Source organism: Alexandromys fortis, unplaced genomic scaffold (genome assembly GCF_014885135.2).
Source record: "Alexandromys fortis isolate MF-2015 unplaced genomic scaffold, M_Fortis_MF-2015_v1.1 scaffold_198, whole genome shotgun sequence".
Lineage (NCBI taxonomy): Eukaryota > Metazoa > Chordata > Mammalia > Rodentia > Cricetidae > Alexandromys > Alexandromys fortis.
In genome coordinates, this window is record NW_026068111.1 from 226,176 (window position 1) to 253,720 (window position 27,545).

The 27,545-nt window shown below is 44.7% G+C and overlaps 1 protein-coding gene across 1 annotated transcript in view; it reads right to left on the reverse strand.

Annotated features, from left to right (window-relative positions):
* Dpy19l3 (dpy-19 like C-mannosyltransferase 3) overlaps positions 1-27,545 on the reverse strand; it is a 68,427-nt gene that overhangs the window by 14,421 nt on the left and 26,461 nt on the right. Inside the window, exons 5-16 of the mRNA XM_050124497.1 lie at positions 27,238-27,359; positions 25,506-25,651; positions 22,968-23,091; positions 21,947-22,081; positions 18,157-18,288; positions 15,661-15,762; positions 11,152-11,225; positions 10,877-11,035; positions 7,651-7,773; positions 7,238-7,349; positions 6,518-6,574; positions 2,280-2,362 (exon numbers count right to left, since the gene is read on the reverse strand). Of these exons, the coding sequence (XP_049980454.1) occupies positions 2,280-2,362; positions 6,518-6,574; positions 7,238-7,349; positions 7,651-7,773; positions 10,877-11,035; positions 11,152-11,225; positions 15,661-15,762; positions 18,157-18,288; positions 21,947-22,081; positions 22,968-23,091; positions 25,506-25,651; positions 27,238-27,359 (1,369 nt within the window). The remainder of the gene's footprint in view (positions 1-2,279; positions 2,363-6,517; positions 6,575-7,237; positions 7,350-7,650; positions 7,774-10,876; positions 11,036-11,151; positions 11,226-15,660; positions 15,763-18,156; positions 18,289-21,946; positions 22,082-22,967; positions 23,092-25,505; positions 25,652-27,237; positions 27,360-27,545) is intronic.

Genomic DNA, 27,545 nt, shown 5'->3' on the forward strand with positions numbered 1-27,545 from the left:
GAGACCAGCCTCACTTTCAGATGTACATGTTATAACTATCTAATCGATTAGTTAGTAGAAAAGAAATTAGCTTTTCTTTACATGTGTAAATAATCTTTTCCTATTTACGATACTCAAATTGTTTTTTCCCATAGTACCCATCATGATTTAAAGTTAATAAATAAGGACAAAGTGCTGCCACCCCCGAAACATGTCAAAAATTACACTGTTGTCCAGTCAAATCTAGTCTGACACTGAGACCAAAGCCACATAGCTATGTAGACTTAAGCCTATAAAACCCATGTATGGTGCTCAGAAGACCTAAGCACCAAGCACTTGGCATCTCTTTACTTGAAGCAGTACTAACTGGTGTGGCCAGTAAGCACTAGTTGTGGTAGGTACCCACGAGGCTGTTGCTAAAATCCTAAGTGATGGAGACAGGGGACTCCTGCTTAAAGCAGGAGAGCTTGCTCTACAGAGCATGGACACACTGCTTAGGTGCAGAAGTGTGTCTCTGCTGGTGAGAGTCAGAGTTCCTGAACACAACTTCGAAACACAACAGCTTCACTCTGAGGCTGGAGGCTGAGGAAAAGCAACCAAGTTCAGGCAAAAAGAAGAAAAGGAGGAAAAAGAAAAAAAAAAAGAGCAATATCATGCTAGGGCATTCTGATAATTGTATTGAGAATCTCTATGGGCTAAAGAGAAGGCTCAGTGGTTAAGAACACTTGTTGCTCTTCCAGAGGACCTGGGTTTAATTCCCAGCACCCACATGGCAGCTGACAACCATTGAGGGCACCAGACATACATGAAGGCAAAACACCCATATGCATAAAAATGTAATCAAAACATTTTAAAATAGGAAAATGTTTGTTGGGTGGTGGTGGTGCATGTTTTTAATCCCAGCACTCAGGAGATAGAAGCAGGCAGATGTCTGAGTTTAAGGCCAGCCTGGTCTACAGAGTGTTACAGGACAGCCAGGGACACAGAGAAACCCTGTCTCAGGGAGGGAAAAAAAAGGAGTTTTATTTTTTTAATTAAATAATTAATTTTTGAAATTTGAAACAGGGTCTATCTATGTATTCCTGGCTGACCTGGAACACTTTATGTAGACCAGGTTAGCTTTGAACTCAGAAACCTGCCTGCCTCTACCTCTCTAGTGCTGGGATTAAAGGCAAACACCATTATGAGAGGGTAAGAAAAATGTTTAAAATAAAATAAAGTTTTCTCTGAACTAAGAGCTTGGGTAGTGTGATGACTGTGACAAAGCCTACAGGGAGCTCTAATTTAAAACTTCAAGGAAGTACGCTTGCATGTGTGTCAGTGTAACGGAGACTCTGAACCCAATTCGGATGAGAATGAGATAAAGTCAGCAGAAAGTAGAAGCTAGGTTCCAGTGTGAGTTAAATAAAGTCGGCAAGAGGTGTTGGCTTTGCTTTTAAATATGGGTGTGTTTATCCGTGTGGGGTGTGTGCGTGTACACATCCGTGTGAGAGGGGTGTGTGTGTGTACATCTGTGTAAGAGGGGTGTGTGTGTGTGCACATCCGTGTGAGAGGGGTGTGTGTGTGTGTGCACATCCGTGTGAGAGGGGTGTGTGTGTGTGTGCACATCTGTGTGAGAGGGGTGTGTGTGCACATCCGTGTGAGAGGAGTGTGTGTGTGCACATACGTGTGAGAGGGGTATGTGTGTAGGTGTGCACATCTGTGTGTGTGTGTGTGTGTGTGCACATCCGTGTGGGGTGTGTGCACGTGAATGCAGCTGCCTGTGGAGCCCAGAGGGAGGAGTCAGAGGCCCTGAAACGAGACCCAGGTTGTTGTGACCCATCAGGTGCAGGTATTGGGAACTGAGCTTGGGTTCTCTGCAAGAGCAGAGCCTGCTCCCAACTGCTGAGCCTCATGGGTAATAAAATCCCACTCCCTTCTGTTGATGTTGGGAGTTTGTTTTCTAATCCTGGTTTCTACTTCAAAAGAGTATTTTCTTCCCTCCAGGGGATGTAGCTGTAGAGAATCCTGTTGTTTAGAGACAGGGTCTCACTATGTGGCCTAGGCTGCCCTCCAAGTCATGGCCTCTGCCTCTGCCTCTGCCTCTGCCTCAGTGCTGGGGTCATAGGTGTGTAGCAAACACACCCAGCTCAGAAGAGTTTCTTCCAAATCCAGAGGACTAAAGAAAAATTTGATTAAAAAAGGAAAAAAGAATATTTCTTCACAATTAGAAAATAAACTCTCCTCCCTCCTAACAAATGAGATCTACAGTTGACCCCAGAAAGGCCGCTAAAGTTTTAAACTTGCAAAGTTCCTCTTACCTAATCCAGTTCATCAGTTCCACTGTATCCGGGTCATAGAATTCCTTCAACTCGGAGAGTTCATCCATCATTCCTGGCCAGGACTGAAATTAAAAACAAAAATGGAGCCTTGTAACTGTCACCAAGAGGAAATAACAGAGAAAGAGAAACGGAGCATCACATACTCAGGAGCCAAATGCAAATGACAACTGGAAACCAGAACCGCTTTAAAAACGTTCTGAATCACACTGAAAGTTCCAGACTCATTCATGCGGAAGCTAATGGGGTCAGCAGCTCTGTTAGCTTTCACATATGGACATTTATGTTGTTAAAAAAATAGGCTGCTGTTGGGGCTGGAGAGATGGCTCTGTGACTAACAGCATTTGCTGCTCTTGCAGGGCGGCCTGGGTTCAGTTCTCAGCACCCGTATGGTAGCTGATGGCAAACTAACTCCAGTTCCAGAGGATCTGCTGCCCTCTCCTAGCCTCTGTGGGAGCTGCATGCACGTGGTGCACACACACACACACACACACACACACACATACACGCACGCGCACACACACATGTGCACACACGCACACACACACAGAAGGTTTCCAGTACAGAACACCACCCTGTCCTCACCGTGACCCACAGGACAGATGGACCCGGGGAGCACCACCATCAGATTTGTCTTTCAGGATGGAACCAGTGGCTTAGGGAGGTGAGTGACTCGGCTAGGCTCAGCAGTGGCAGAGCTGCGCCTCAGAACAGGCTTCTAAACGCAGCCCCCTGCTCACTGCACTGCCATGACTCTGGTCTGCTGCTGGGCAAATGGTCTGATATATGTTCATAGAAATCCTGGCACAATGGGGTAAAATGGTCGGCAACTGGACCCTCCAGGAGAATCTAATGTGTTTGACTTTGCTATTTACGCCATCGGTCAACTCCTGTCACTTAAGGTTATGCAGACACAATATAAAAACAGCATTCCTCCCCATCAGTTATCTATCATAAATTCTATTCCACTAATCAACTAAGTCTTAATTATTCTCAAATGATAGGGGACCAAGCACCACTTCCCTTATTAATTCTTATTTTTGTTGTTTCGAGACAGTCTTACTGTGTAGCCCAGGCTAGCCTCAAACTCCTGGCTCGCTCTAATAAGTGCTTTCGAGAGTAAATGTGTTGTCCCTGCTACTTGACAGTCAACAAAATACCAACACTTATCTAATAAAATGCTTCAATTATTTTGGTATATCTATGAATTCAATGGGTACTGGATATTTTTCTAATCTTAAAGATGCTGATACTGAATGTTAAAATCTATTGCACCTTGAGGGAAACTCCGTAAATAATATGCAAATAAAAACTAAGTATCACCCTTTAGCAGAAAGAAATAGATTAGCTGGGATTTCACCAATCCAATAAGTTAGTAGAGCTAACCAGAGCAAATACTTTTAATCTCTGGCTCTGAGGAGCCTAGCACAAGCTTTTCCCTTTAAATGGGATTATCCCAGAGGAAAGAACTCAACCCACAGTATAACTGCCAGGGAAACGCAAGCCAGGCCCCGAATAATTACATAGCTGAATAGCTGGTGCAGATGGGAAACAGTTTCAGTGTCAGGGAAAAATTCCGAAAGTCTATATTGTTCATTTGCTCTCTGATTTTATACTTATACAGATTTTTATACTTATACTTTATGCAGATTTTTTGTTTTGTTTTGTTTTCGGAGACAGGGTTTCTCAGCATAGCCCTGGCTGCCCTGGAACTCACTCTGTAGATCAGGCTGGCTTCGGACTCACAGAGATCAGCCTGCCTCTGCTGGAATTAAAGGTGTGTGCCCCAGCTACAATTCTTTTATAAAAAACCAGACCCTCACTCACTATGTAGCCCTGGCTGCCCTGAAACTCGCTATGTGGACCAAGCCGGCAACAGAACAAACCGAGTTCCCCTGCCTCTGTCTCCCCAATGCTGCGACTGAAGTCATATGCCACCATGCCTGCTTCATTTTACACATTTGAGATAAAGTATCCAAAGGATTTTGTACAGTGTGAGTAGAGGCATCAGGCTATCTGCTCAAGGCCTGAGCAGCAGTCTGGAGAAACTCATTAGAATCCCAATTCCCAAGCCGGGCAGTGGTGGTGCACGCCTTTAATCCCAGCACTCGGGAGGCAGAGGCAGGCGGATCTCTGTGAGTTCGAAACCAGCCTGGTCTACAAGAGCTAGTTCCAGGACAGGCTCCAAAACCACAGAGAAACCCTGTCTTGAAAAACCAAATAAATAAATAAATAAATAAACAAACAAATAAATAAATAATAAATAAATAGAATCCCAATTCCCTGTTTCCCAGGACCACTGTTTGCTGCTGGGAGTGAAAGCTTTCTGGGTTCTTCCACTGGTCCCCTATAGCAGTGGTTCTTGGAGATGGGGGACTTTGCTCCTACCAGGTGGAGCTTGGTGTAGCAGAGACTGGCAGTCACAGGGGAGGACTTACCAGCATCAAGGACTTGAAGGCAGGCACTCTGCTTCCCTATCAGCATGGTGCAGGTCAGTCCCACAGGACATGGTCATCTGTGAGAACATCCTAGTGTTCCGAGAACCTAGGCCACGGCAGCGCATCTCGCTAACCTGATGCCGTCCATCCGCATCACCTCACGGCTAGCAAGAGCTCGACTCGGTCTGGAGTGAGCCCGCATCTTGCGTTTCCTAGTTCCCTGACACTGATGCTTCTGCCTGCCTGGAGGCCATGTTTAAGAACAGAAGCTCTAGAGCACGCTTTACTTATTCTGTAAACCCTTCCTTAATCCTATCACCAAGTCCGTAAGCAGTTAACTTCAACAGGTAGTAGTGGACAATTCAGCCTACACACACACACATACACTCACACACAAACATACCCATACACACACATATAGGTAGACACATATACACATGCATGCGGACACACATTTATGCGTATGCATACATACACACAGAGACACACATAGCCAGTCCCGAGTCCTTTACTGTCCTGTTCCAACAGCTGCAGTACTGACAACAGGGCACTTGGGGTTTAGCCCTCAACTCCATGTAAAGGTGGAGCTGCCAAGTGGCTTATTAAACATTTATCTTGTTTCACTTATTTACATAAAAGAACAAAATTTAGGGAGCTGGGGGGCTCTGCCCGCAATGGCAGCTGTTCTGATAGGACGTGGACTATCACATGCAGTTTCCAAGCCTAAAGCCTTTAGATTATAAACACTCTGTTAGAACAGAAGCAGGCCTGTCTGGAGGCCAAGCTGTGGGCAGATTCTCTCTTAACCACTCTGTCAACTGAGGGAGGGCCTCTCCATAGTTACCTCTGGCCCACTGCTCTAACTTAAAAATCACACATGAAAATAAAAGAGTAAGTTTGTTTTGTTTAAATTTGGTTTTGGTTAAAGAAAGGGCAAGAGAGCTGAGTGGTGGCAGCAAACTCCTTTAATCCCAGCACTCAGGAGGCAGAGGCAGGTAGATCTCTGTGAGTTCAAGGCCAGTCTGGTCTACAGAGTAAGTTCCAGAACAGCCAAGGCTACAGAGAAACCCTGTCTCAACAAACAAGCAAGCAAACAAGGGCAAGAGTCCAAATGGATTAAGTATTCTACACTATTTTCCCAGGTAACAGATGAATCACCAAGTGGCCGAATGACCCATGATGGTGTCTCTGAGGGTGTTCTGGAACACCTGCAAATCAGTTAAAGGAGAATGTGACAGTTTTCTCTGCGTCACTAAAGTGTCTTCAGGTGCGGAGAGAGGCCAACCTTTGCTTTCATTGTTTTTGTTTGGGTCGCCTTATGAAGCCCAGGTTGGCTCTGAATGCTGAATCCTCCACCCCAGACTCCCAGTGTTGAAATTACTGCCGGGTACCACCACACCCACACCCAAAGACGAACCTTACAGTGTTTATTCTGTGTCCAGCTTTCACGAAAGCATCTAATGGAATGTACAGGTTAAAGTAGCTCCTATCTTAAAACCTCTCATTCTACATACACAATTTTTTTCTGCCTTATTTGTTTCAAAATAGGACTAAAAGCATTTTCAGGATCTGCTTCCAGTAAGAATCAAAACGAATAGGATGGCTTTTTCTAATCTTTTTTTTTTTCTTCTCTGAATGGCTTTTCTACTATAACACGTAACTTCTAGAAACTGCAAGTTTAGAGACTGCTTTTCCTACCAGTGCCAACTAAACAAGGCTCAAGGAAGTCTTTACGGATGCCACAAGTCCCTCTGCACAAAGGAGGCGTGAGATGAGCCTTACCTTACAGCACAGGTACAGCAGGGTGAGGATGGGCACCGAATACCGCATGACCCAGATCTGCGGGACAAAGACTCTGTTAAGATCGAATGTCTCTGGACCGCTTTGGCCTCCAAGTCTGGCTTTGTTGGCTCACACCTTTCAAAGACAGCAACAAACCCAAACAGACTGAATGGTATCTGCCTCCAGTCTGCCAACCACGGAGCTGAGTGAGCCTCCTGTAGCTTCCTCCCCATGCCACCTAACGAACGCAGAGAGCAAAGCGGGCTTGCCTAGGGTAGATGCCAGCGAATTATCTTTAAGAAAATGTCTTATAATACTCATTGTAATTCTGGCCAATAGAACGATCTGAAAATTTTAATTTCGTTTTTTGTGCTTTTATTGTATTCCTAAATTCTGTGTATAGTGAACACATCTGACATGTAGAAATATAAGTGTCTTCAAAATATAACTGACAGGGCCAGGCAGTGGTGGTGCACACCTTTAATCCCGGCAATCCCGGAGGCAGAGGCAGGCGGATCTCTGTGAGTTCGAGGCCACTGCTCTACAGAGTGAGAGGATAGCCAGGGCTACACAGAGAAACCCTGTCTCAAAGAACAAAACAAAACAAAGCAATCAAGATTCTGTGCCCACTCTATCCAACACCTGGCACCTACTGAAACACCGATACGGAAGAAACTCTGCAGCTCACTTCCAACTGCATGGACAGAGGATGGCACTAACCCTCTTTGGGTTACAGAGATGAACCAGCCTCAGAAGCAGTTCCCAGATCTCAGAGCTGCACAGGCCAAATGACGCGAACACACACATATGGGAGGTCCACAGGTACTTCATCCTGAAACAGCAGAGAGAGGGCCGTCAGCGGCGCCTGCTGGAGTGAGCATCCTGTCGATTTCCGCAGAAGCCATGGGCCACAGGGCTACCTATCCGCTTCCTAAAACGGTTGCATAAGTGAACCATGGAAAGAATGTTTGCAACTAAGAAAAACACCGCAGTGATATTTCATACGCAGGGGCAGATGTGTGCGGACAGAGGCATCAACAAAGGTGACTGCCAGGGTGGGAATTGTGCTGCTGGACCACATCAATTAAAGAGCTGTCAAGTTAAATCAAAGACACCGGCTGCGATGGAAATACCTCATCGTACTCAGCGCCAAGACTCCGAACAGAATGGTGTGGATTAAGTTGTAAGCGGCTTCCGGCTTCAGGTCAACCGCACACTTTCTTGTCTGACCCATGGACTGCGGACTCGCGGAATCACTGGGGAAACAGCAAAGGAGCGACAGTAAAGGCGGTGCCTTTAATCCCAGCGTGTGGAGAGCTCTGAGTTTGAGGCCAGCCTGGTCAGGGCTACACAGAGAAACCCTATCTCAAAAACAAACAAATAACAACAACAAAAAATTATGAACTTATAAACTCCGAATTCAGTTAGTGGATCAGGGGTCATTTCACCTACCAATGCCTCATTATCTATATCCAATAAATGAATGTTATCATATTAAAAGGATGCTCCAGGTACACAATTAGAGAGTATGAATGGAACTTAAACACCCAGCAGAAAGAACACTAACTCTTAATGTCATTTAACTGTGTTCTTAGTTATTCATTTATTTTCCTTATTTATTTTTGAACAGGGTCTCACTACTTAGCTCTGACTGGATTTGAACTCCTTAATTCTCCTGCTTCTGTTTCCCAAGTGCTGCGATTATAGGGGTGCACCACCAGGTCCAGTAGCAGGAATTGTGTTTTGCTTCTTATTTGTTTTTGTTTTTCTTTTATGTGTATGGGTGTTTTGTCTGCATGCATGCGTATGCACCATGTATGTGCCTGATGCCCTTAGAGTCCAGAAGGGGGAAATGGGATCCTTTGGGATTGGGGGCAAGTCACCATGTGACCACTGGGAATCGAACCAGTGCTCTTAACTTTTGATCAATCTCTTGGGCCCCAGTTTTAAAACATCAAAACAAAACAAAACAAAACAAAAAAACCAACAAAGCAAGCAAGCAAACAAAAAACCCACCTAGAATCTAAGGGCTGGAGAGATGTCTCAGTGATTAAGAGCACTGGCTGCTCTTCCAGAGAATCTGGGTTTGGTTCCTAGCACCTACATGGCAGTTAACAGTGGTCTCTTAATGCCAGTTCCAGAGGACCAAACACCCCCTTCTGGCCTCTGCAGATATTGCAAGCATGTTATATAAGCACAACACACATACACATTAAATAAAAGTAAATAAACCTTAAAAAAAAAAAATCACCCTTTGACCACTAAGTCAGCACATGTTAAGAAACTACCATTCTTTCATTAACATGGTGCTTTTCCTTGAAGGACATCTAAAACCTCCAACAGGTAGATGAGGGACCCTCTAATCCTACAATTCTCAACTTGTGGGCCACAACCCCTTTGGGGAACAAATGACCCTTTCACAGGGGTTGCCTATCAGATATCCTGTGTGTCAGATATTTACATTAAAATTTGCAACAGTAGCAAAATTACAGTTATGAAGTAGCAACAAAAATAATTTTATGGTTGGGGGGTCACCACAACATGAGGAACTGTTTTAAAGGGTCCCAGCATCAAGCCTCAGCAGACTTAGCAGGTTCACTGGGCTCCCCTGCTCTGGATACGGACTAGGGTCCTGTCCACATCTGTGTATCTGCAGTGACATTAATTGTGCCATCTAGAAGAACTTTCCTGTTTCCATGGGGCTAAGGTTTATCTTGAGCCAGCTGATGACTGATGAAATATTTTCATAGTTTCTTTTTAAAGAAGACTTCTTTGGGGCTGGAGGGATAGATGGCTCGGAGGTTAGAAGCACTGGCGGTTCTTCCAGAAGACCTGAGTTCAATTCCCAACAACCACATGGTGGCTCACAACCATCTGTGGTGAGATCTGGTGCCCTCTTCTGGTCTGCAGGTATATACGCAGATAGATTGATTAGCCACATACATTAAATCAATCAATCACTCAATCAATCAATCTTAAAAAAAAAAAAAAGATTTCTACTGTGTGTCTGTGTGCGAGGGCCTTCAGAGGCCATAAGAGGACATCAGGTCCCCTGGGACCAGAATCACAGGAGGTTGTGAGCCACCAAACACGGGTGCTAGGAACTAAACTCAGGACTTCTGGAAGAGCAGCAAGCCCTCTTAATCACTGAGCCATCTCTCAGGTCCTGCATTATTCTTAATAATCTTAATAATCATAAGGCTGGAGCGCCCTGGACTCACTCTTCCCGCACTTCCTGCCTGGGAATCACAGTATTTTAAGTGGCTGTGGAACTACACAGAAAAGGGGCTTCCCTGAGAACTCCATCAAGCTCCCACAAACGACGGTGGCTTCAACTTTGTAATTTTCTCTCAAGGAAACTTGCATTGTAAATGCAAAACTCATCAGCCAGAAGGGAAGTATTCTACAGGTCTTCCAAAAAAACATGTTTGGACTCCTTGATGCTTTCTTCTGTAGCTGGGAGACGAGCTAAGTTTTAAATACAGGCACGAGGACATGAAAGTTTCAGTAAACACTCATAATTATGTCCATACCAACTTCATGAGCTTTCGAACGAGACCCAGGGAACAAACAAACAACAATTAACTCTTTATTTTTCTGGTACCAGGAATCAAAACCAGGGTCTCAGGCATGCGAGCTAAGCAACAGACCACATGTCTGGCCCTTATTTTCCCTTGTTATTTTGAAACAGGGTCTAAATTGCTCACATTGTCCCTGAACTCATTTTAGTGTGTAGGGACACACTACTACTTAAACTTAAAATCCTCCGGCCTCAGCTTACAGGTCTTTGTCACCATGTATAAAGTTCTTACTTGAACCAACATAACCGAGTTGTCAAAAGATATCTCACATACACACACCACACAAAAAACAAACACTCCCCCCATTTCCAGTCTTTTCACTATTTTGTACTGTGCCACATTATAACTCTCACTGGTAGCAGGACTAGGGCTGCATGTGCCTAGTTCTAGAAGAAGAAAGAAAAAAGTTGTGAACCAACAACAGCAACAACAGCTAGTGGTCGCTAATGCCCACAAAAGGGTCTTGGTACGAGACACTTTTTCTATACCTAGTGTGGATTTTTCAGTTACACAGCAGCTGCACTGACGGTCTTCTTGTTCTACAGGAAAGGAGACAGAAGTACCGACAGGTCACCCAACTCGCCCAGGATGGGCGCTTCCAAGCATGCCGACCGGCCAGGAATGCAGCCCGCTCTGCGCTGCAGCAGCCCTAGATGCTGTCTTCCCTTGTAAGATGAACGGCGCTCTTCTGTTCTGGGCTTACTGTTTGTGTTCTCATTCTCCTCCCCAGCTCCCACTGGAACAACCTCATTAGGGCAGGAGTGTTAAACAGTCCTACCTGAGGTTGCGAAAGGCAACCACCGAGGCTGTGACCACTGTGACAAACAGGACAAACATGTACGCGTAGAAGAGAAGAGTCTCAGAGAGCCTCTGGAATGTGTTGAGAGGCAGGAGGCCGAAGGCTTCTTCACACAGGTAGAGATTCGCATCGAAATCCCTGGGGAAGGAAGGAGGGCAAGCTGTCACACCCGAGAGGCAAGAGGACTGCAGGAAGGGCTGAAGGCTTTGGGGCTTCAGGATCAAACAGCAGGCAGAGTCTCACGCCAGTCATACCTCGTTGCTCCAAAGCCAAATTTGGCCTTCAGAAATTTAAAGATGTGTTCGTCTGACTTCAGGTTAAGAATTTTCTATTAGGAAGAGAGAAAAGGAAAGGAGCTATTAGTGTCTCCCCGCCAGCCCGTGATGCAAACAATGCAGGAGGGCCACGTGAGGCCAGTCAACGGTCAGTTCCCAAACTCTCGCCTTGGCCTCACCTCCTCTCCCCTAACGTCTGCATGAACTCAACATGTGAAGTGGATAAAGGAAAGGTGACCTTTTTGGTTTTACATCAGAAAAATCAACAAAATGGTCTGAAATCTCAAGCAGGTACACAGCCCGTGTACCTGATTTCGGGTGTTGGTTCTGAAGACAAAAATGACACAGGACTCAGTCATTCACAGATAACTGGAGAGAAGTGACCCTAAGGTGTAGATGCCCCTAATTTCAGTGTTCATCATTAGTGACTATAATTTTAATTCATACAATTTTATTTTTTATTTATGGATCATAAAAAAATCCACATAATATAAACAGTGGGGGCCGGCTCTTGCAGAGGACCTGAGTGGGGCTCCTAAGCACCCCAGTAGAGCAAATCAGAACTGTGCATAACCCCAGCTTCAGGGGAGCTGATGTCCTCCTCTAGCCTCCATGGACACTGCAGGCGCATGCACAACCCCAGCCCCCACATACGCATCATTAAAAACAACAAAAATAAAATCCTAAGGACAATAATGGGGGAAATAGTATCAGATAAAGAAAGGCAGGGAAAAAATAAAGTCAGAACTGCAATTAGAAAACACAATACATTCATTAACAATAAGGCAAAAATGTGATTTGGGCCTTTGAGTGGCAAATACAACTGCCCGGAGCAAGGGAAATGCTTCCTGTGGGTCCCATATGTGCAAGGAGTTTCACAGACTTTTTTTTAATCTGCCATTGTGGGTCTCTGCTGAAACATTCAGGGAGGGCCGATCAATAGACTCTTATCCTTTGGAGTGTCAAAAACAGAAGTCTGGGCTCAAAGGTCTCTCCTGGTTCAATCAAAGAGCAGATTGCCGAGTCTGGCGAGCGGGGAAGGTGGATGAGCTTTGCCCGTCTAAGTTGCAAGTGAGCACACTCAATCCTTGCTATTATCACAGAAATTGATTCAGAGAATCCTTCAGCATCCAGTGATCAATGTAGTGTTTGCATACAAACATTCGTCTGCACTCTTTTTTGGGGGGAGGATGCAGTTTGAGGTATTGGACTTAGGACCTTGCACATGCTAAGGGATCAGTCTACTGCTCTGCTAGAGATGCACAGCCCTCTGTTTCCCAGCAGAACACAGGCTGGCCTCGAACTCAGGAACCTCCTGCCTTAGTCTCCTAAGTGCTGTGATTACAGGAATGCATCACCACCACCATGCTTGGCTTTCTGTGGACTTGAAACCAACTCTAGATTACTTTTAATATCAGATATAAAATAAATGCTATATAAGTGGCTGTTATACTGTATTATTTAGGAAACATAAGAGAAAAATCTATTTTCTGAGTGTGTGTGTGTGTGTGTGTGTGTGTGTGTGTGTGTGTGTGCCGGTGCATGTGCACATGTATATGTGTGAAGGGCAGATGTTAGTGCCAGGTGTCTTCCTACACCTTAGTGTTTGAGACAGGGCCTCTCGAGGAAGACTGGCTGACCAGTAAGTTCCAGGGATAAGCCTGTCTGCCTTCCGGGCCCTGGGGTTACAGACACATGCCACCATGTCCAGCCTTTCACATGGGACCCGAGGATCTGAATTTAGGTCTTCGTGCTTGGGTGGCAAGCACTTTACCAACTGAGTCATCTCTCTACCTCCTTTTCTGAACAATTTTGAGTCCTCCAATTAGGAAAGTGTGGGTATGATACAGAGTTTAAGAACATAGTGGCAGCCTGGAGGTGGTAGCAGTACATATCTTTAATCCCAACACTTTGGGAGGCAGAAGCAGGCAGATCTCTGTGAGCTCGAGACCAGCCTGGTCTACAGAGTGAGTTAGTTCTAGGACAAGCTGTGGCTACACAGAGAGAAACCCTGTCTAGAAAAACCAAAACCAAAACAAGCCAAAACAAACAAACAAAAAAACAAACCAAAACAAAAAAAGTGGGATGCTCATTGTGGTTCACTGACTACATTTTTTCCTTTTCGACAGGAAACAGGGAGAAGAAACAGAGACTGCCAAGCTCCTCTGAAGGGAAGAAAGACGTTTTATTGATGTCTCTAACACTAGACCAGTCTTGAAGAAGATGGGAGTGGGGGTGCAAAGGTGTCTGGGGTAATCACTGAAGCTTTGCTCTAACTTAAAAACTAGTGGGGGACCGGGCGGTGGTGGCGCACACCTTTAATCCCAGCACTAGGAGGCAGAGGCAGGCGGATCTCTGTGAGTTCAAGACCAGCCTGGTCTACAAGAGCTAGTTCCAGCACAGGCTCCAAAGCCACAGAGAAACCCTGTCTCGAAAAACCAAAAGAAGAAAAAAAAGAAAGAAAAAAGAAAAAAAAAAGAAACCAGTGGGGGACTGGGAAGGCAGCTCAGCGTTAAGAGCACTCTTTGCTCTTCCAGAGGACCCCACCACCCACACGGTGGCTCACAGCCATCTAGTTTAGAGGATCTGATGCTTCTCCTAGAGCACCAGCCATAAATGTGGTGCACAGACACACATGCAGGCAAAACACCCATACACATAAAATAATAAAGTAAAAAGTAAAACAAATGGGGCACCAAGGTCCAAGACATAGACCCTGAGGGAAAGCCTGCCCTCAGAAAACAGAACAGAAACCACCAGACAAACAGTAAAGAAAGCCATGCCACAGAGCACGCAACAAAAATCTTAGTAAAGCTGGGCATGATGGTGCTCTCCTTTAATGCCAGCACCCGGCAGGCAGTCAGGCGGATGTCTGGGAATCGCAGGCCAGCCTATTCTGCACAGTGACCAGGCTACTAAATGAGTCACCTACTATCTAGTTATCTTGTAATTTGTTTCAGTGGTGTGAATGGAACTCGGGGCTCTGTACAGGCTGACTTCATACATGCCCCAATGACATCCCAGCCTGGGCTTGTTCATTTTAATTGAGCAAAAATGAACACACATCTTCTAAACAACAACCCCCCAATAAAGCCCACCTTGTGGGGCGTGGTAGTGCACACCTGTAGTCCCAGCACAAGGGTGGCTGAGGCAGTGGGGTGCAGAGTTCAAGGCCAACTAGGTTACACCTGTCTCAAAAACCTCCCAAAAACAAATAAAAAAAAAAGATTGTTAAAATCCCATGGTGCTTTTAGGAAATAGTTAATGTTTTTAAAGTTGAGCCTTCAATCTGATAAGTTCAAGGAGAGACACTGTGCTGGCTAGTTTTAGGAGAGGAGGAAGCCTCAGTTGAGAAAATGCTTCCATAAGACCAGGCCAGAGGCAAGCCTGTGGGGCATTTTCCTAATTAGTGATCAATGGGGGGGGGAGGGCCTAGTCCACTGTGGGTGGGGCCATCCCCAGGCTGGTGGTCCTGGGTTCTAAGAGGAACAGGTCCATAAGCAGCACCCCTCCACGGCCTCTGATCCAGTTCCTGCCTCCAGGTTCCTGCCCAGTTTGAGTTCCTGCCTTGGCTTCCCTTGGTGAACTGTGACTGCGGATGTATAAGCAAAATAATCCCTTTCCTGCCCAAGCTGCCGTTGGCCATGGAAGTTTCATGACAACAATAGCAACCCCATCTAAGACAGACACCACGGTGATTTGACTGAGATGTCCTCCATAGTCGCAGGCATTTGAATACTTGGTCCTTACTTGGTGGCACTATTTGAGGAGGCTTAGAAGGTGCAGCTCTGCCGGAAGAAATATGTCATCACTGGGGTGGGCTTTGAGAGTTTTAGGCCTCACCCCACTCCCAGTTTGATCTCTCTGTTTCCTGCTCTCAGCCTGCTTGGTCCCCCATCATGGACTCTAAGCATCTGGAACCACAGGCCCAAATAAAGTCTTCTCTGGATTGCTTTGGCCATGGTGCTTTCTCATAGCAACAGAGAAGCGACTAAGGCAGATGTGTTATGAAAGGGAAAAGAAATGAATAATTAAAACCACCAAAACCAAGCGTGGCCCTCACCAGGTCAACCATGACTCACTGTTCAGGTGGAAGCTCCATCTCAGTGCCCCCTTCCAGAAAACACGCCAAGTAGAAGCCCCCACCCCCAACCCAACCAGAGCTACTGAAGACTACACCTATAGAGAAGGTATTTAAACTACCTCAAGGAGCCCGGACACGTGGTTTTTCCTGGTCCCCTCTCCTTACTTCAACTCTGGGGGTTGGGAAAATCACCTGGGGACGTTTTACCAATAAACCTGGACTTTTAATTCAGTTTGATTATAATTACTGTGTCGGCAGAGAGACCCAATATCCGGGTATGGAAACCTTTCATCAGTGATTCAAGTATGTTTTATAGAAAGAACTATTTCTAATTAAAAGTTCAAAGCTTATCTCCAATATCATAAATACATTTCAGATGGATTAAATCTCACTTATTAACTTACCTTAATAATGTTGTTGAGAAAAAGTGTCAAGCAGAAAACTAGAAGTAAATGCAGTAAGAGTTTCCCAATCCTAGTCAGGAAGGTTCCAGTTTTTAGGTTTTTCTAGAAATTAAAAGAATTGTGTTTTATTTTTTAAGAAACATTTAAATAAATTTTAATGTCAACTACAACTTCATAATCACTTGAGATTGCTTGAAGATTTAAAATGTTGGCTCTTGCAGCACACACGAGTGAGAAAAAAACCTACTTCATGGGGTCTCTATTTCTTTGCTTTAGTAAGTTCACATGTGATATGAAAAAGGGGACATATTGGTGGTTAAAGTCTGAGCAGGGGTGAGGGGAGAAAGGTGCAGGGAGCTGGTGAGATGACACCAAGGATGTATGAAAAAGCCTCGTGGGGACCAACTAGTCTGTAAGGTAATTTACAAAGGCAATTAAATAAAGAAGGAGTTTGATGAACAGAGGTCACCTGTATGGGTGCACAAGAAGACACGGGTTAGTAAATGAAAACCTTGGTGTGAACACCTGGGAAACCTATGAGTTACTGAACAGGGAGGCTCCAGCAGACCTTAAGACAACACAAATTCAAGACAAGATCTCCTGAGTAAATTGGGAGCATGGGGACCATGGGAAAGGGTAGAAAGGGAGGGGAGGAGAGTGGAGGAAAATATACAGTTCAATAAAAATTAAAAATATGCATATTGGAAAAAAAGACAACACAAATTCCTGGCTGCCCACTGGTGAAGACACCACACACATAACCAAACTGGAACAGACTGGGTGGGGAACTCCCTCTCAGCAGGTAAGCTCTCACAGTGCAGGAAGGAGCTATGCAGGATGCTGGGTAGGGTGGGGGTTGGAGGTGGAGAAGACATCAATGGTCTTATCTAGCACTGACCCTGCCTGCTAAATATTGGCCGGCCAGGTAAAGAGTGCTCACTGGTGTGACAGACAGTGGCATGACCTTTATGGGAGCAACCAACCGCTTTCTGATTGGATGAGGTCTACGCACCAGAAGAGAGTTCATGCCCAGTTCTATAAACTTAATCAAAAGCACATGACTGGGGAGGTCACTAGCCCTGGGTTGAGTGGCCATGCTGTCGAACTGTCTTCTAAATATCTATGTTTTTATCTACAGGTCTGTCATTCTCTTAGCCTTGGTTAGAGAAGCTTGTTCCGCACTCCTCCACTGGTTAATACAGAGATTCATAACTGACCAAAGTATAGAGAATTATTATTAACTATGAGTGTTTAGCCTTAAATGAGACACCTTTATTGCGCCCCCACCCCAAGGCTCAGGGAACCACAGGACACAGTGGGTGGAGAGAATGCAAGAGTTGGAGGATGGAGAGAAAAGCCCTGAGATGCTGTCTTCAGGACAGCGACTGTACTCACAGCAGGTGTGGCTCCCTTCAAAAGACCCAGACAGATCAAGCAGATTCCAGCATGGATGGGGAGGGGCTGATGAGGCCCAACCTCAACCGAGGAGCTACCAGCAGCTGCTGGCTGCTGGGAAAGAGAGGGTCATTTTTCTGAGGATATGGCTTCCAGTAGGTTACCCATGCTGCAGCGTGTGGCCCCACAGCCATTTGCATCGCTCAGAACTAACTGCATTCCATGGGTAATTTTATAAATGAGGAAGAAGACACAAAGTTGGAAGGGGACATGTTGGGGACTCTGGGGAGAGACTGAAGGGTCAAGAGTGGGAGTAGATATGATGGAAATATATAGCATACAAGTATAAAATTCTCAAAGGATTAAACGTCTAAAAGAACTTCACATGATTTTAGAATAGCTTATGAGATGCCCCACGCCTTTGTAAGCAGTTATCTGGATTCTCTGAATTGTGAAAACAGTGCATTTTAATTCACTTCAATGTCACCAACAGGCTATGTAAAGACAGGAAAGGGTGTCAAACAGCAAGAGGTCCAGACCTGGAAGGCACTACTGAATATAGATGATTTTTTTTAAATCTTCTATTGCAGTTTTCCATCTATGACATATAATAATGTAATTCAAATAAACAACCCTGGCTAGTGCAGGAATTAAGGTTTCACTTGCGTAAGAAACAATCATTGCTAACAGCAAAGAACGACACGTGGACCCGAAGAAGCTTAAAACAAATGTTCCAGCGCGCACTTCAAAAGGAAAAAGCAAAGGTGACCCTGATGGAGCTCTTTAATGGGAACTGGGTCATTTTCATCTGAATTCTGGATGAGAGTAAGGTTCAGTGAGCCACACCAAAAATAGATCTTATAGGGCTGGAGAGATGGCTCAGCAGTTAAGACTGTGTTCTGCCTTTGCAGAGGACTCCAGTTTGGATCCCAGCACCCAGTTTAAGTAGCTCACAACAGCACATAACTCAAGGTCCCGGGGACCTGGTGCCCTCTTCTGTCTTCCCTAGGAATTGCAGTCATGTGCACATTCACAAAACACAGTCGCAGAACTAAAGATTAAAATATTTTAAAATCGTCTATAAAAATTAAAAAGTCCTACCTGAAGTTTTCTTACAATTAGCACTGAAAGGTTAAAACTGATGAGCAATGATCCCAGAATCATGGAGTTAAAGAACTGAAGTGTGCAGACGAGGAGCAGGCAGCTTATCTGTATGCCGTACAGCCAGGTGGCCTGCAACAAAGACGACACAATGGAGAGTTCATCAGGAGACCAAGACACAGTGGCACAGTGACCACATTTCAGGTTACCAGCAATGCAGAACACACACCTAGCTCCAGGAAACCCATCTACAGAGGAATGCAACATTGTATAAATTCCATTTGTTTTTCATTTTTACTGATAGAAAATGCCTTAAAGATTTCTATTTAATTGTGTGTGTGTGCCTTCATGTGAGTTTGAGCCTGTGTGCGCAGTGCCTACAGAGGCCTGAAGAGGGCGCCAGATCCCCTGGAGCTGGAGTTACAGCTCCAGGTTGAGAGCCACTTGATGCGGATGCTGAGTGCTCTTTAACCACTGAGCATCTCTCCAGCCCAATAATAGGATATTTTAATTTTGTGACATTAGTAAAAAGGGAAACCAGCAAAGGGGTAAATATATTTGGGGAAATGAAAATGTGATTTGTAATTTTCAATTTTCTTTCCAATTCTTTTTATAATTAGTATCTACAACCAACAGTCGGGACTTCATCTCTTCCCATTACTTTCCAGACCATCCACTTCAAGTCCGAGTCATGCATGACTTCATTTAGTTTGTATTCATCCCCAGGGTAAGTCTGAAAACCCACATGACGGCTCACAACTGCTTGTAATTCCAAGGGATCCAACATCCTCTTCTGGCCTCAGTGGGCACTGCATGCATGTGGTGTCATCACACACACACACACACACACACACACACACACACACACACACACGCAAATACTCATTCACATTCTAGGAAAACTAAGTAAATATTTTTCAAAGCAAGCTAGCATTTTCAATTCCATAATTACACAGATCTATGGAAAATAACCGTTTTGTTCATCAGACCTCACTTCCCTAATGGGTTCATGCTTTTGACCTCAAATTTGTGAAAATTTAAACTTCAAAGCCCTGCATAACTGTGACGATCTGATTCCGGAATGTACCCCCATAGACTTATGTTTTGAAGGCTTGTTCCTCAACCTGTGGGGCCTTAAAACTTTTGGGGGAGAGAATTACATACATGAATACAGTGAGTATGATCTTATCTAGCCCGTTTCCATCCTATGTCCCCCAATATGCTCCCTCCCAAATTTCAGTCTTTTTGACAACCCACTAAGTCCGGTTAGTACGGCCCATAGGTGTATGGTTGTGAGACACCCATCACAGTGTGCAAAACCTACCAGGACGACATCCCCAGAAAAGCAGCTACTTGGTGGGGTGGGGGTAGGGGGCTAAATGCCAGGATTTCAGCTGGTTTGATCTTGTGCAGGCAACCGCAGCTGCGGAGTCTTTGGGAGATGGGGCCCATTGGTGGAAGATGGTCCCGGGCACCAGGCCTTCACAGCTATGCACAGCTCTGGTTCTGGTCCTTGCTTCTGCTTCCTGCCTGCTCGTTCTAACTAATGTTGCCTTGGCCTCTGGACACCACAGAGAGAACCGACCCATCCCATCACCACGTCTTCACCAAGATAGACGGAAATCTCTGAAGCCATGAGGCGAAAAGAACCTTTTATCCTTAACTTGTTCTGTCCCCGCAGAAAGAACAGTCACTAAGATCACTCTGTTTCACCACAGGCCATGATGACACAGCTACCTCATGTGGGTGTATCTGCTGTCATATAGTTTTTAAAGTTTATGTGTATGAGCTTGACCATATGCACCCAGCTCCTCCCTCACACCCACCCCAGGCACTAATATTTTTAGTTGTGAGCCTAGCCTTTAACAGCTGAGCCATCTCTCCAGCCCCATCCCAGGCACTCTTAATGTGTCGCCCTTCCCCCTTCATGTCCTCTGCACTGAGTGCAGTGCATGCTGCCTGCTGGGATACTGATTCATCCAGTGCAGCGGGCCACAGCTGTGATGAGTTCACAGTGAGCAGAGGTCATGTCATGTCCCCAAGATAGCATTTCACAGCCCTCCTGCCCATCCCCCAGTGTTCACATTCTTTCTCACCCCTTCTTAGGAAAAGGGGATTGAGACGGGTCCCGTTTAGGGCTGAGCACTGGGTACCAGGTGCTTTCCTGACTGTGAAGTTTCTTCGTGTTCTGACCTTGGCAGTGGAAGGCAAAGCTGGCTTCCTCTGATACCATCCTGGCAGGGAGGGAAAGGATGTCGCCAGGCTAAGTGGGGGCTGAAGTTAGACTCCCCATGTGGCTTGTGGGAGATGGTGAAAACTCCAGATTTTCTGACAGTGCCCTGACATGCAGCAGATATGCTTCAGCAGAGCTGGATGAGGCAGACATCCAGGTGCTCCCACGATCAGCGGCTGTCAGAGTTGGGAGTGGAGCTGCATGTGTTTGGAAGGTGTTGGCCACCATGGGCTGTTAGTTTTCTGTCTTGCTAAGTTTTTTTTTTCTTTCTGGTCCTCTGCTACAGAAAGGGTTTTTCTTGTGTTTTTCTGTCTGAATCTACTGCTATTTCTGGCTTTCTGATTTTTCAAAGGACTACTCTGGGATCTGTGAAGGAGAGAGGAAACACAGGTGATTCGTCACATTGTCCTTCTGGTCTGGAAGTTTCTAATTGTCCTAGTCAGTGTTCTATTGAGGCACCATGACCACGGCAACTCTTATAAGGAAAGCATTTAATTGGGGATGGCTTACAATTCAGAGGTTTAGTCCACTATTGTCTTGGTGGGACACAGTGGCATTCAGACAGCCATGGTGCTGGAGAGGTAGCCAAGAATATCTGGATCAGCAGGCGGCAGGAAGAGAGGGTGACACTGGGCCTGGCTTGAGCACTTGAAACCTCAAAGCCCCAGTGACACCACACACACTAGGAGGCAGATACGGCTTTCCCTATTTTATGTGTAGTGTTTGACCAGTCAATAAAAGCACACATTCTATGTATCAGGAGAATATGACTATGAAAATTCTATAAAGTATTATGGAAGAAAATAATTGTTTGGTCTGGAATGGCGGCTTGTATCTGTAACCCCAGCACTTAGAAGGCTGAGGCCAGAGGATTGCGGGAGGTTGAAGGTCAGCCTGACTTACAGAGGAAGGTCTTGTCAGGTGGCTCAGCAGTTAAGATCACTTGCTGCTCTTATAGAGGACTCAGGTTTGGTTCTTAGCACCCATTTGTCAGCTTATAACCACTCATAACTTCACTAATAAGGGATCTGAGCCCCTTCTGGCCTTTGCAGGTACCAGGCATGCACGTGGTACACACATATCCATGCAAGCAAAACACTCATATATGTAATGTAAAAATAAACCCTTTTTTAAAAAAATAAAAACAAAACACTTCCAAAAGAATTATATGCCCAATTGAGTTTTGTATTAAAAAATAGGTACTCTATATTAAGAAAATTTAAGAGCTACACTGTATTTTAAATTGTAATCCATGTTTATAAATGGCAACCGACAGATACACCTGTACCTCAAATAGATGTACTGTCAAAGGATTCATTTCTTTATTATTATTTACCTGTATGAGTTTATGTGCACCATATGCACGCAGTACCCAAGGAGGCCAGAAGAGGGCAGTGGATCTCCTGGAGTTGAATTTACTCCATATGAGCTGCTATGTGATTGTGGGGAGTTGAACCCAGGTCCTTTGTAAGAGCAGTACGCGCTCTAAACCATCGAGCTATCCCTCCAGTTGTCAAGAGGCACCACTTAGCTTGAAGATGAAGGCAGAGTGCTCACCTTCATGGCTGGCAGCATGTCCAGGGAGTCCAGGATGAACAGCACTAGCGCCTGCAGCAGCATCATGAACTGATTGAATTGCCATGTCAGGCTAAAGAGGAAAGTTGATATGAAAATGGCAAGAAGTGTCAGCCTCTGTGGAGGAAAAAGAGAAACCTTTGGGTAATTTACATGTCTGCAGTTATAAAAAATTCTCTCAGTTCAGCTTTCAGAGTAGCCTGTGTCCCTATAAACCAAATAAAAGTAGAGAAAGCATAAACTACTGCTTTGAAAACCGTTGCGTTTGTTATTTAAGCTCCAAATATCCCGAAGTGACATTCTCATATAAATATTCACATATGGTATGTGCATTCCACGCTGATCTGGAGGCCGCAACACACCCATCCCCATCTCAAGAGCAACGACTTGGAAATTCTGACAGCTCCACAGAACTGTGTGTGGGCTTCCTGCAACTACTTGAGGGCAGACTGTAAAGAGGACGTTTTTCACTTGAAAACATTTTCTTTGCAGGAGAGGAGAAGAGAGTTCAACCTGGAAGTGAAGAGGTGGCTCGGCAGTCAACTTGCTGTTGTGGCAGAAGACACCCACTCGGGGCTGCTCACAACTGCCCGTAACTCCAGCTTGAGGAGGTTGATGCCCCTCTCCTCATGCTCAGGCACCAAAACCCAAGCAACTGTACCCACACAACACATGCCTGCACACATAATTTAAAAATAATAAATCTGGTCATGGAATGAGAGCTCTCCCTGGGAACCGCAGCATCTTATATAAAATCGGGGGTTAAAAAGTAGTCTAGAAATTTGGACTGGCAAAATACTTAAGTGGGTAGAGGCACTGAGAACCCTGGTTTAATCCCTGGATCTTACAAACCAGTGGGAGGAGAAACGATTCCCCCAAGTTTTCCTCTGACCTCCACATGAGTGTTGTGGCAACTCCCACACCCACACTCATACATACAGTCAGGCATACACATTCTTGCACATGTACACATACAAGTAACTAAAGTGTTTTAGAAACTTACTTCAGAAAGAGGCTGTAAGTTTGGTCTCAGGAAGTAGGTAATCGCTGCAATCTGAATTGCAAAGAAAGGCAGAGCCCAGTTCTCCCTCAGCGGGATGGTAAACTCAACCCTCGTGGTATCTGTTCTGTAGGAAGAGAACACAGACAACCAGAATAGTAGCTCTTGGACTCATCTCCTCAAGAGATTCCCTGGTAGCTATAGGGCATGTTTCGTTCAGGGACACAGAGATCTGGCCACAGCTCTCGATGGCAACCGTCATCATCATCTTCATCACTATTACCTCGCTGACATGAAACCCTTGTCCTCCTCGGAGCTCACGCCCATGTTAGTGAGGGTACTGAGGACAGAGGCCTCTGGCAAACTCCCCTTCCTACTCTAGATGCTGAAGCAAATTTTCTTTGTTTTTTTTCTTTTAAAGATTGATTTTTATGTACATGAGTGTTTTGCCAGCAGCGGCCAAAAAAGGGCATCAGATTCCCTAGAACTGGAGTAACAGGTGACTGTGAGCTGCCATGTGGGTGCTGAGAACCAAACCTGTGTCCTCTTTTTTTTTTTTTTTTTTTTTTTTTTTTTTTTTTTTTTTTTTTTTTTTGAGACAGGGTCTCTTCTCTGTGTAGCTCTGGCTGTCCTGGAAATCACTATGTAGACCAACCAGGCTGGCCTTGAACGCACAGAGATCTGACTGTCTCTATTTTTGGCATACTACTAAACCCAGCCCCTTATAGCACTGTTAAAAGAATAGATTTTGTAAAGTGTTGAGCGTATCATAAGCATTCACTAGACTTATAATAAAAAAAAATTTTGGGAAGGCTGGAGAGATGGCTCAAAGGTTAAGCGCACTGGCTGCTCTTGCAGAGAACCCAGCTTTAGGTCACAGCATCCACAAAGCAGCTCATAACCATCTCTGACTTGTTTCAGAGGACTGGACGCCCTCTTATGGCCCTCACAGGTAACAGGCACACACATGATGCATATACACACATGCAGGCAAACACTTAAATACATAAAATATGACTAAATCTAAAACACAAGTTTTATAAGATTAAGAAGAAAAGCTACATTAGAACTCATGCTAAAACTTTAGCAGCCTTACTAACTATTGCTGCTGCTGCTTTAAGCTGGGGAACAACCCAATAAGTCTTTTTTCAAGACCAGGGTCTCATTATGTAGCACAGATTGGTCCATTACTTGCTATATAGTTCAGGCTGCTATCATACTTCTGGTGATCCTTCTGCCTCAGACTCCTGAGTTCCAGGAATACAAAACATAAGCCACCCTGCTCAGCCAGTAATCTTTTTTTTTTAAATATTTATTTGTTTATTATGTATACAATATTCTGTCTGTGTGTATGTCTGTAGGCCAGAAGAGGGCGCCAGACCTCTTTATAGATGGTTGTGAGCCACCATGTGGTTGCTGGGAATTGAACTCAGGACCTTTGGAAGAGCAGGCAATGCTCTTAACCACTGAGCCATCTCTCCAGCCCCTCAGCCAGTAATCTTGAATAGGTTTTTATACTGCTATTTCATAAGGCTCACACATTTACAAATTAATATGAAAATATATCAACAATAACAAATAATGAAAGGATTGCATATACATAGTGCTGTATATTTTACTGCAAATCCTATTAAGATGGACAAGGAAGGCAGATGTGCTGGGGAAGCTTCTTACTGCAGCAGCTAGGACAGCAGAGGCAAGAGGACCTGAACTCAAACCCTGCTTGAGTCATGGAGTGAGTTCAAAGACAGCCTGGCAACATAGTGAGACCATGTCACAAAATTTAAAAATTAGAAAGGGAGTTTGGGACATAGTTTAGTAGTAGAATTCCTTCAGGGCATATACAATGCCATGGGTTTAACACACTCACACACACTCTCTCTCATACACACTCACACATATACTCTCACACACATATATTCATACACACACTCTCACACACATATACACATGCACACACACACTCATACACACTCTCACATATACTTATATACTCGCACACACATACACACCCTCTCACATACACTCTTACACACATGCACACACATAGGTTCATACACCTATATACATACTCACATACACACACTCACAGTACACTCTTACATACATACATACTCACACACACACACTCAAACATATACTTTCACATAATACATACACTCATACACATACTCACACACACTAACACATACACACTCATGTACACTCACACATACACTGACATATACTCACACACTCACATACACACACTCATACACACACCCCACACTCTCTCATACACCTCTGCTATCATCTAACTGTGCGGAGATGAGGTGTGTGGCAAAAGAAATACTGACCACGGAGCGAGCAGGTACAGTGGGATTGTAACTGATGAGGGAAAGCTCTGGAATAGGGCTTTCTGTCTTGCTGAACAAGAAGAACCTCTCAAGCAGCACACTGTGCTTTGGCTTGCCAACCACACTATTTACAGTGGTCCCTTGCATAAGAAAACAGTCACTTCCTTCCCACCCAAAACCAGAAGAGCAAACTGACTCAACTCACCTGTTGGTGACATACCAGAGAGCAGCCAACAGTCCTGACAGCCAGGTGCCACTAAGGAGCCAGCTGGTTATATAAAGGGCTGTGACGTAGACTGCTTGGAGCCCGAAAAGAGTGTAGATATAAAAATAAACAGGTTCGAGATATTTCTGCAAAGGCAACAATAAAAACTACTCATCAGGGCTGGGGAGGCAGCTCAGTGGTAGCCTATTTGCCTAATGTCTTAGTTACTGTTCTCTTGCTGTGAAGAGAACCATGGTAACCATGGTAACATACAGAAGAAAGAGTTTAGTGGGTGCAGTTTCAGGGGGTGAGTCCATGACCATCATGGTGGGAGCATGGCGGCAGGCAGGCAGGCTGGAGCTTACATATTGATCCAAAAGCAGGACATAGAGAGAGAGCTAACTAGGAATGGTATCGGCTTTAAACACCCATTCTATCTCCTCCAACACACACCCACTCCAACAAGGCCACATCTCCTCATTCTAATCCTAATTCAAATATATGATCGTATGGGGGCCATTCTCACGTAAACACCACATCTAGGACAGCCAGGCCCTTGGTTCATTCCACAAACCACGAAAGTTTATGATAGATGTCCTAACCCTCCTTACTGGCATTTAAAAAATATGTCCATAGAGGGGCCTAGAGAGCTGGTTCAGTGATTAAGAATGCACATCACTCTTGCAGAGGACCCAAGTTCAGTTCCCAGCACCCATCCATGCTGGGTAGCTCACAGCCGCCTGTAACTCCAATCCCTGGAGATTCTAAAGCCTCACATATACAAAACCCTTCACATTCAAACAAATCCAAAATAACAAATCCTTGCAAAAGTACGTCCCTAGAAAGGTAACATTGAAAAGCTTGCAGTGGACCCTAGCAGTAGGGTCATCATCACTTTCCACCTACCAGAGAGCAGCTGTCCTTCTTCAAACTAGCAAGAGAAAAGAAGAAAGGGCCTCTAGACAAACCAGCACCTAACTTTGTCTAATTCTGCCTCATGCACATGAGAAATGGTCATTGTGATCTGATAATTTTATGTATTTTTTTTTAAATCATAAAGATAAGGGGCTGGAGAGATGGCTCAGAGGTTAAGAGCACTGACTGCTCTTCCAGAGGTCCTGAGTTCAATTCCCAGCAACCACATGGTGGCTCACAACATCTATAGTGAGATCTGGTGCCCTCTTCTGGCATGCAAGCATACATGGAAGGAATGTTGTATACATAATAAATAAATAAATCTTTAAATAAATAAATAAATCATAAAGATAAGTCATAGAGCAGGGTGGTGGTGGCACATGTTTTTATCCCAGCACTAGGAAGGCAGAGGCAGGTGGATCTCTCTGAGTTCGAGGTCAGTCTGATCTATGGAGCGAGTTCCAGGATAACCAAGGCTACACAGAGAAACCCTGTCTTGAAACCCGTCTACCAAAAAAAAAATTGTCTTAGGAAAACAGGTTAGTCAAGAATAGTTACAAATGGAACTATTTCTGAAGCTTCTAGACTGCACGCATATTATGACATAAGCCAGGAGGCATCTACTTGTAAAAATAAAATAATAGTATTTTACAGGATTAAAGAGCAATGAAAACAAAGCAAAGCTCTGGGAACCCGCAGTGCCGATCCTCTACTAAACCAGCTGAAATCAGAGCACGAGTGAGACTTCCATCCTGAGCAGCGGCAGGTGAGGACCACCATCAGACACTGAGAACTCAATGAAGACAAGGCTACATACCTGTATGGGGAGAACTCTATATAAAACACTGAGAAAAACTTCTTGGTAAATATTCATTCGCTGAAGGAGGTTAATTGTCCTCATGGATTCAGTTTTATTGTCATAGATCAAGCCATGAAAGCCTAAGGATATTTGAAAAAAATATTAAAGAGAAAAAAATGACATACTTCTCCATTCATTCAACATGATGCATAAACTGTTTTATGTAGAGAGTGTGGTTAAAACAACTGACCTCAGAGTAAACTATAGAACCACAGTGACAAAGCGTAACAATGAGACCAAAAAAAAAAAAAAAAAAAAACCCAAAG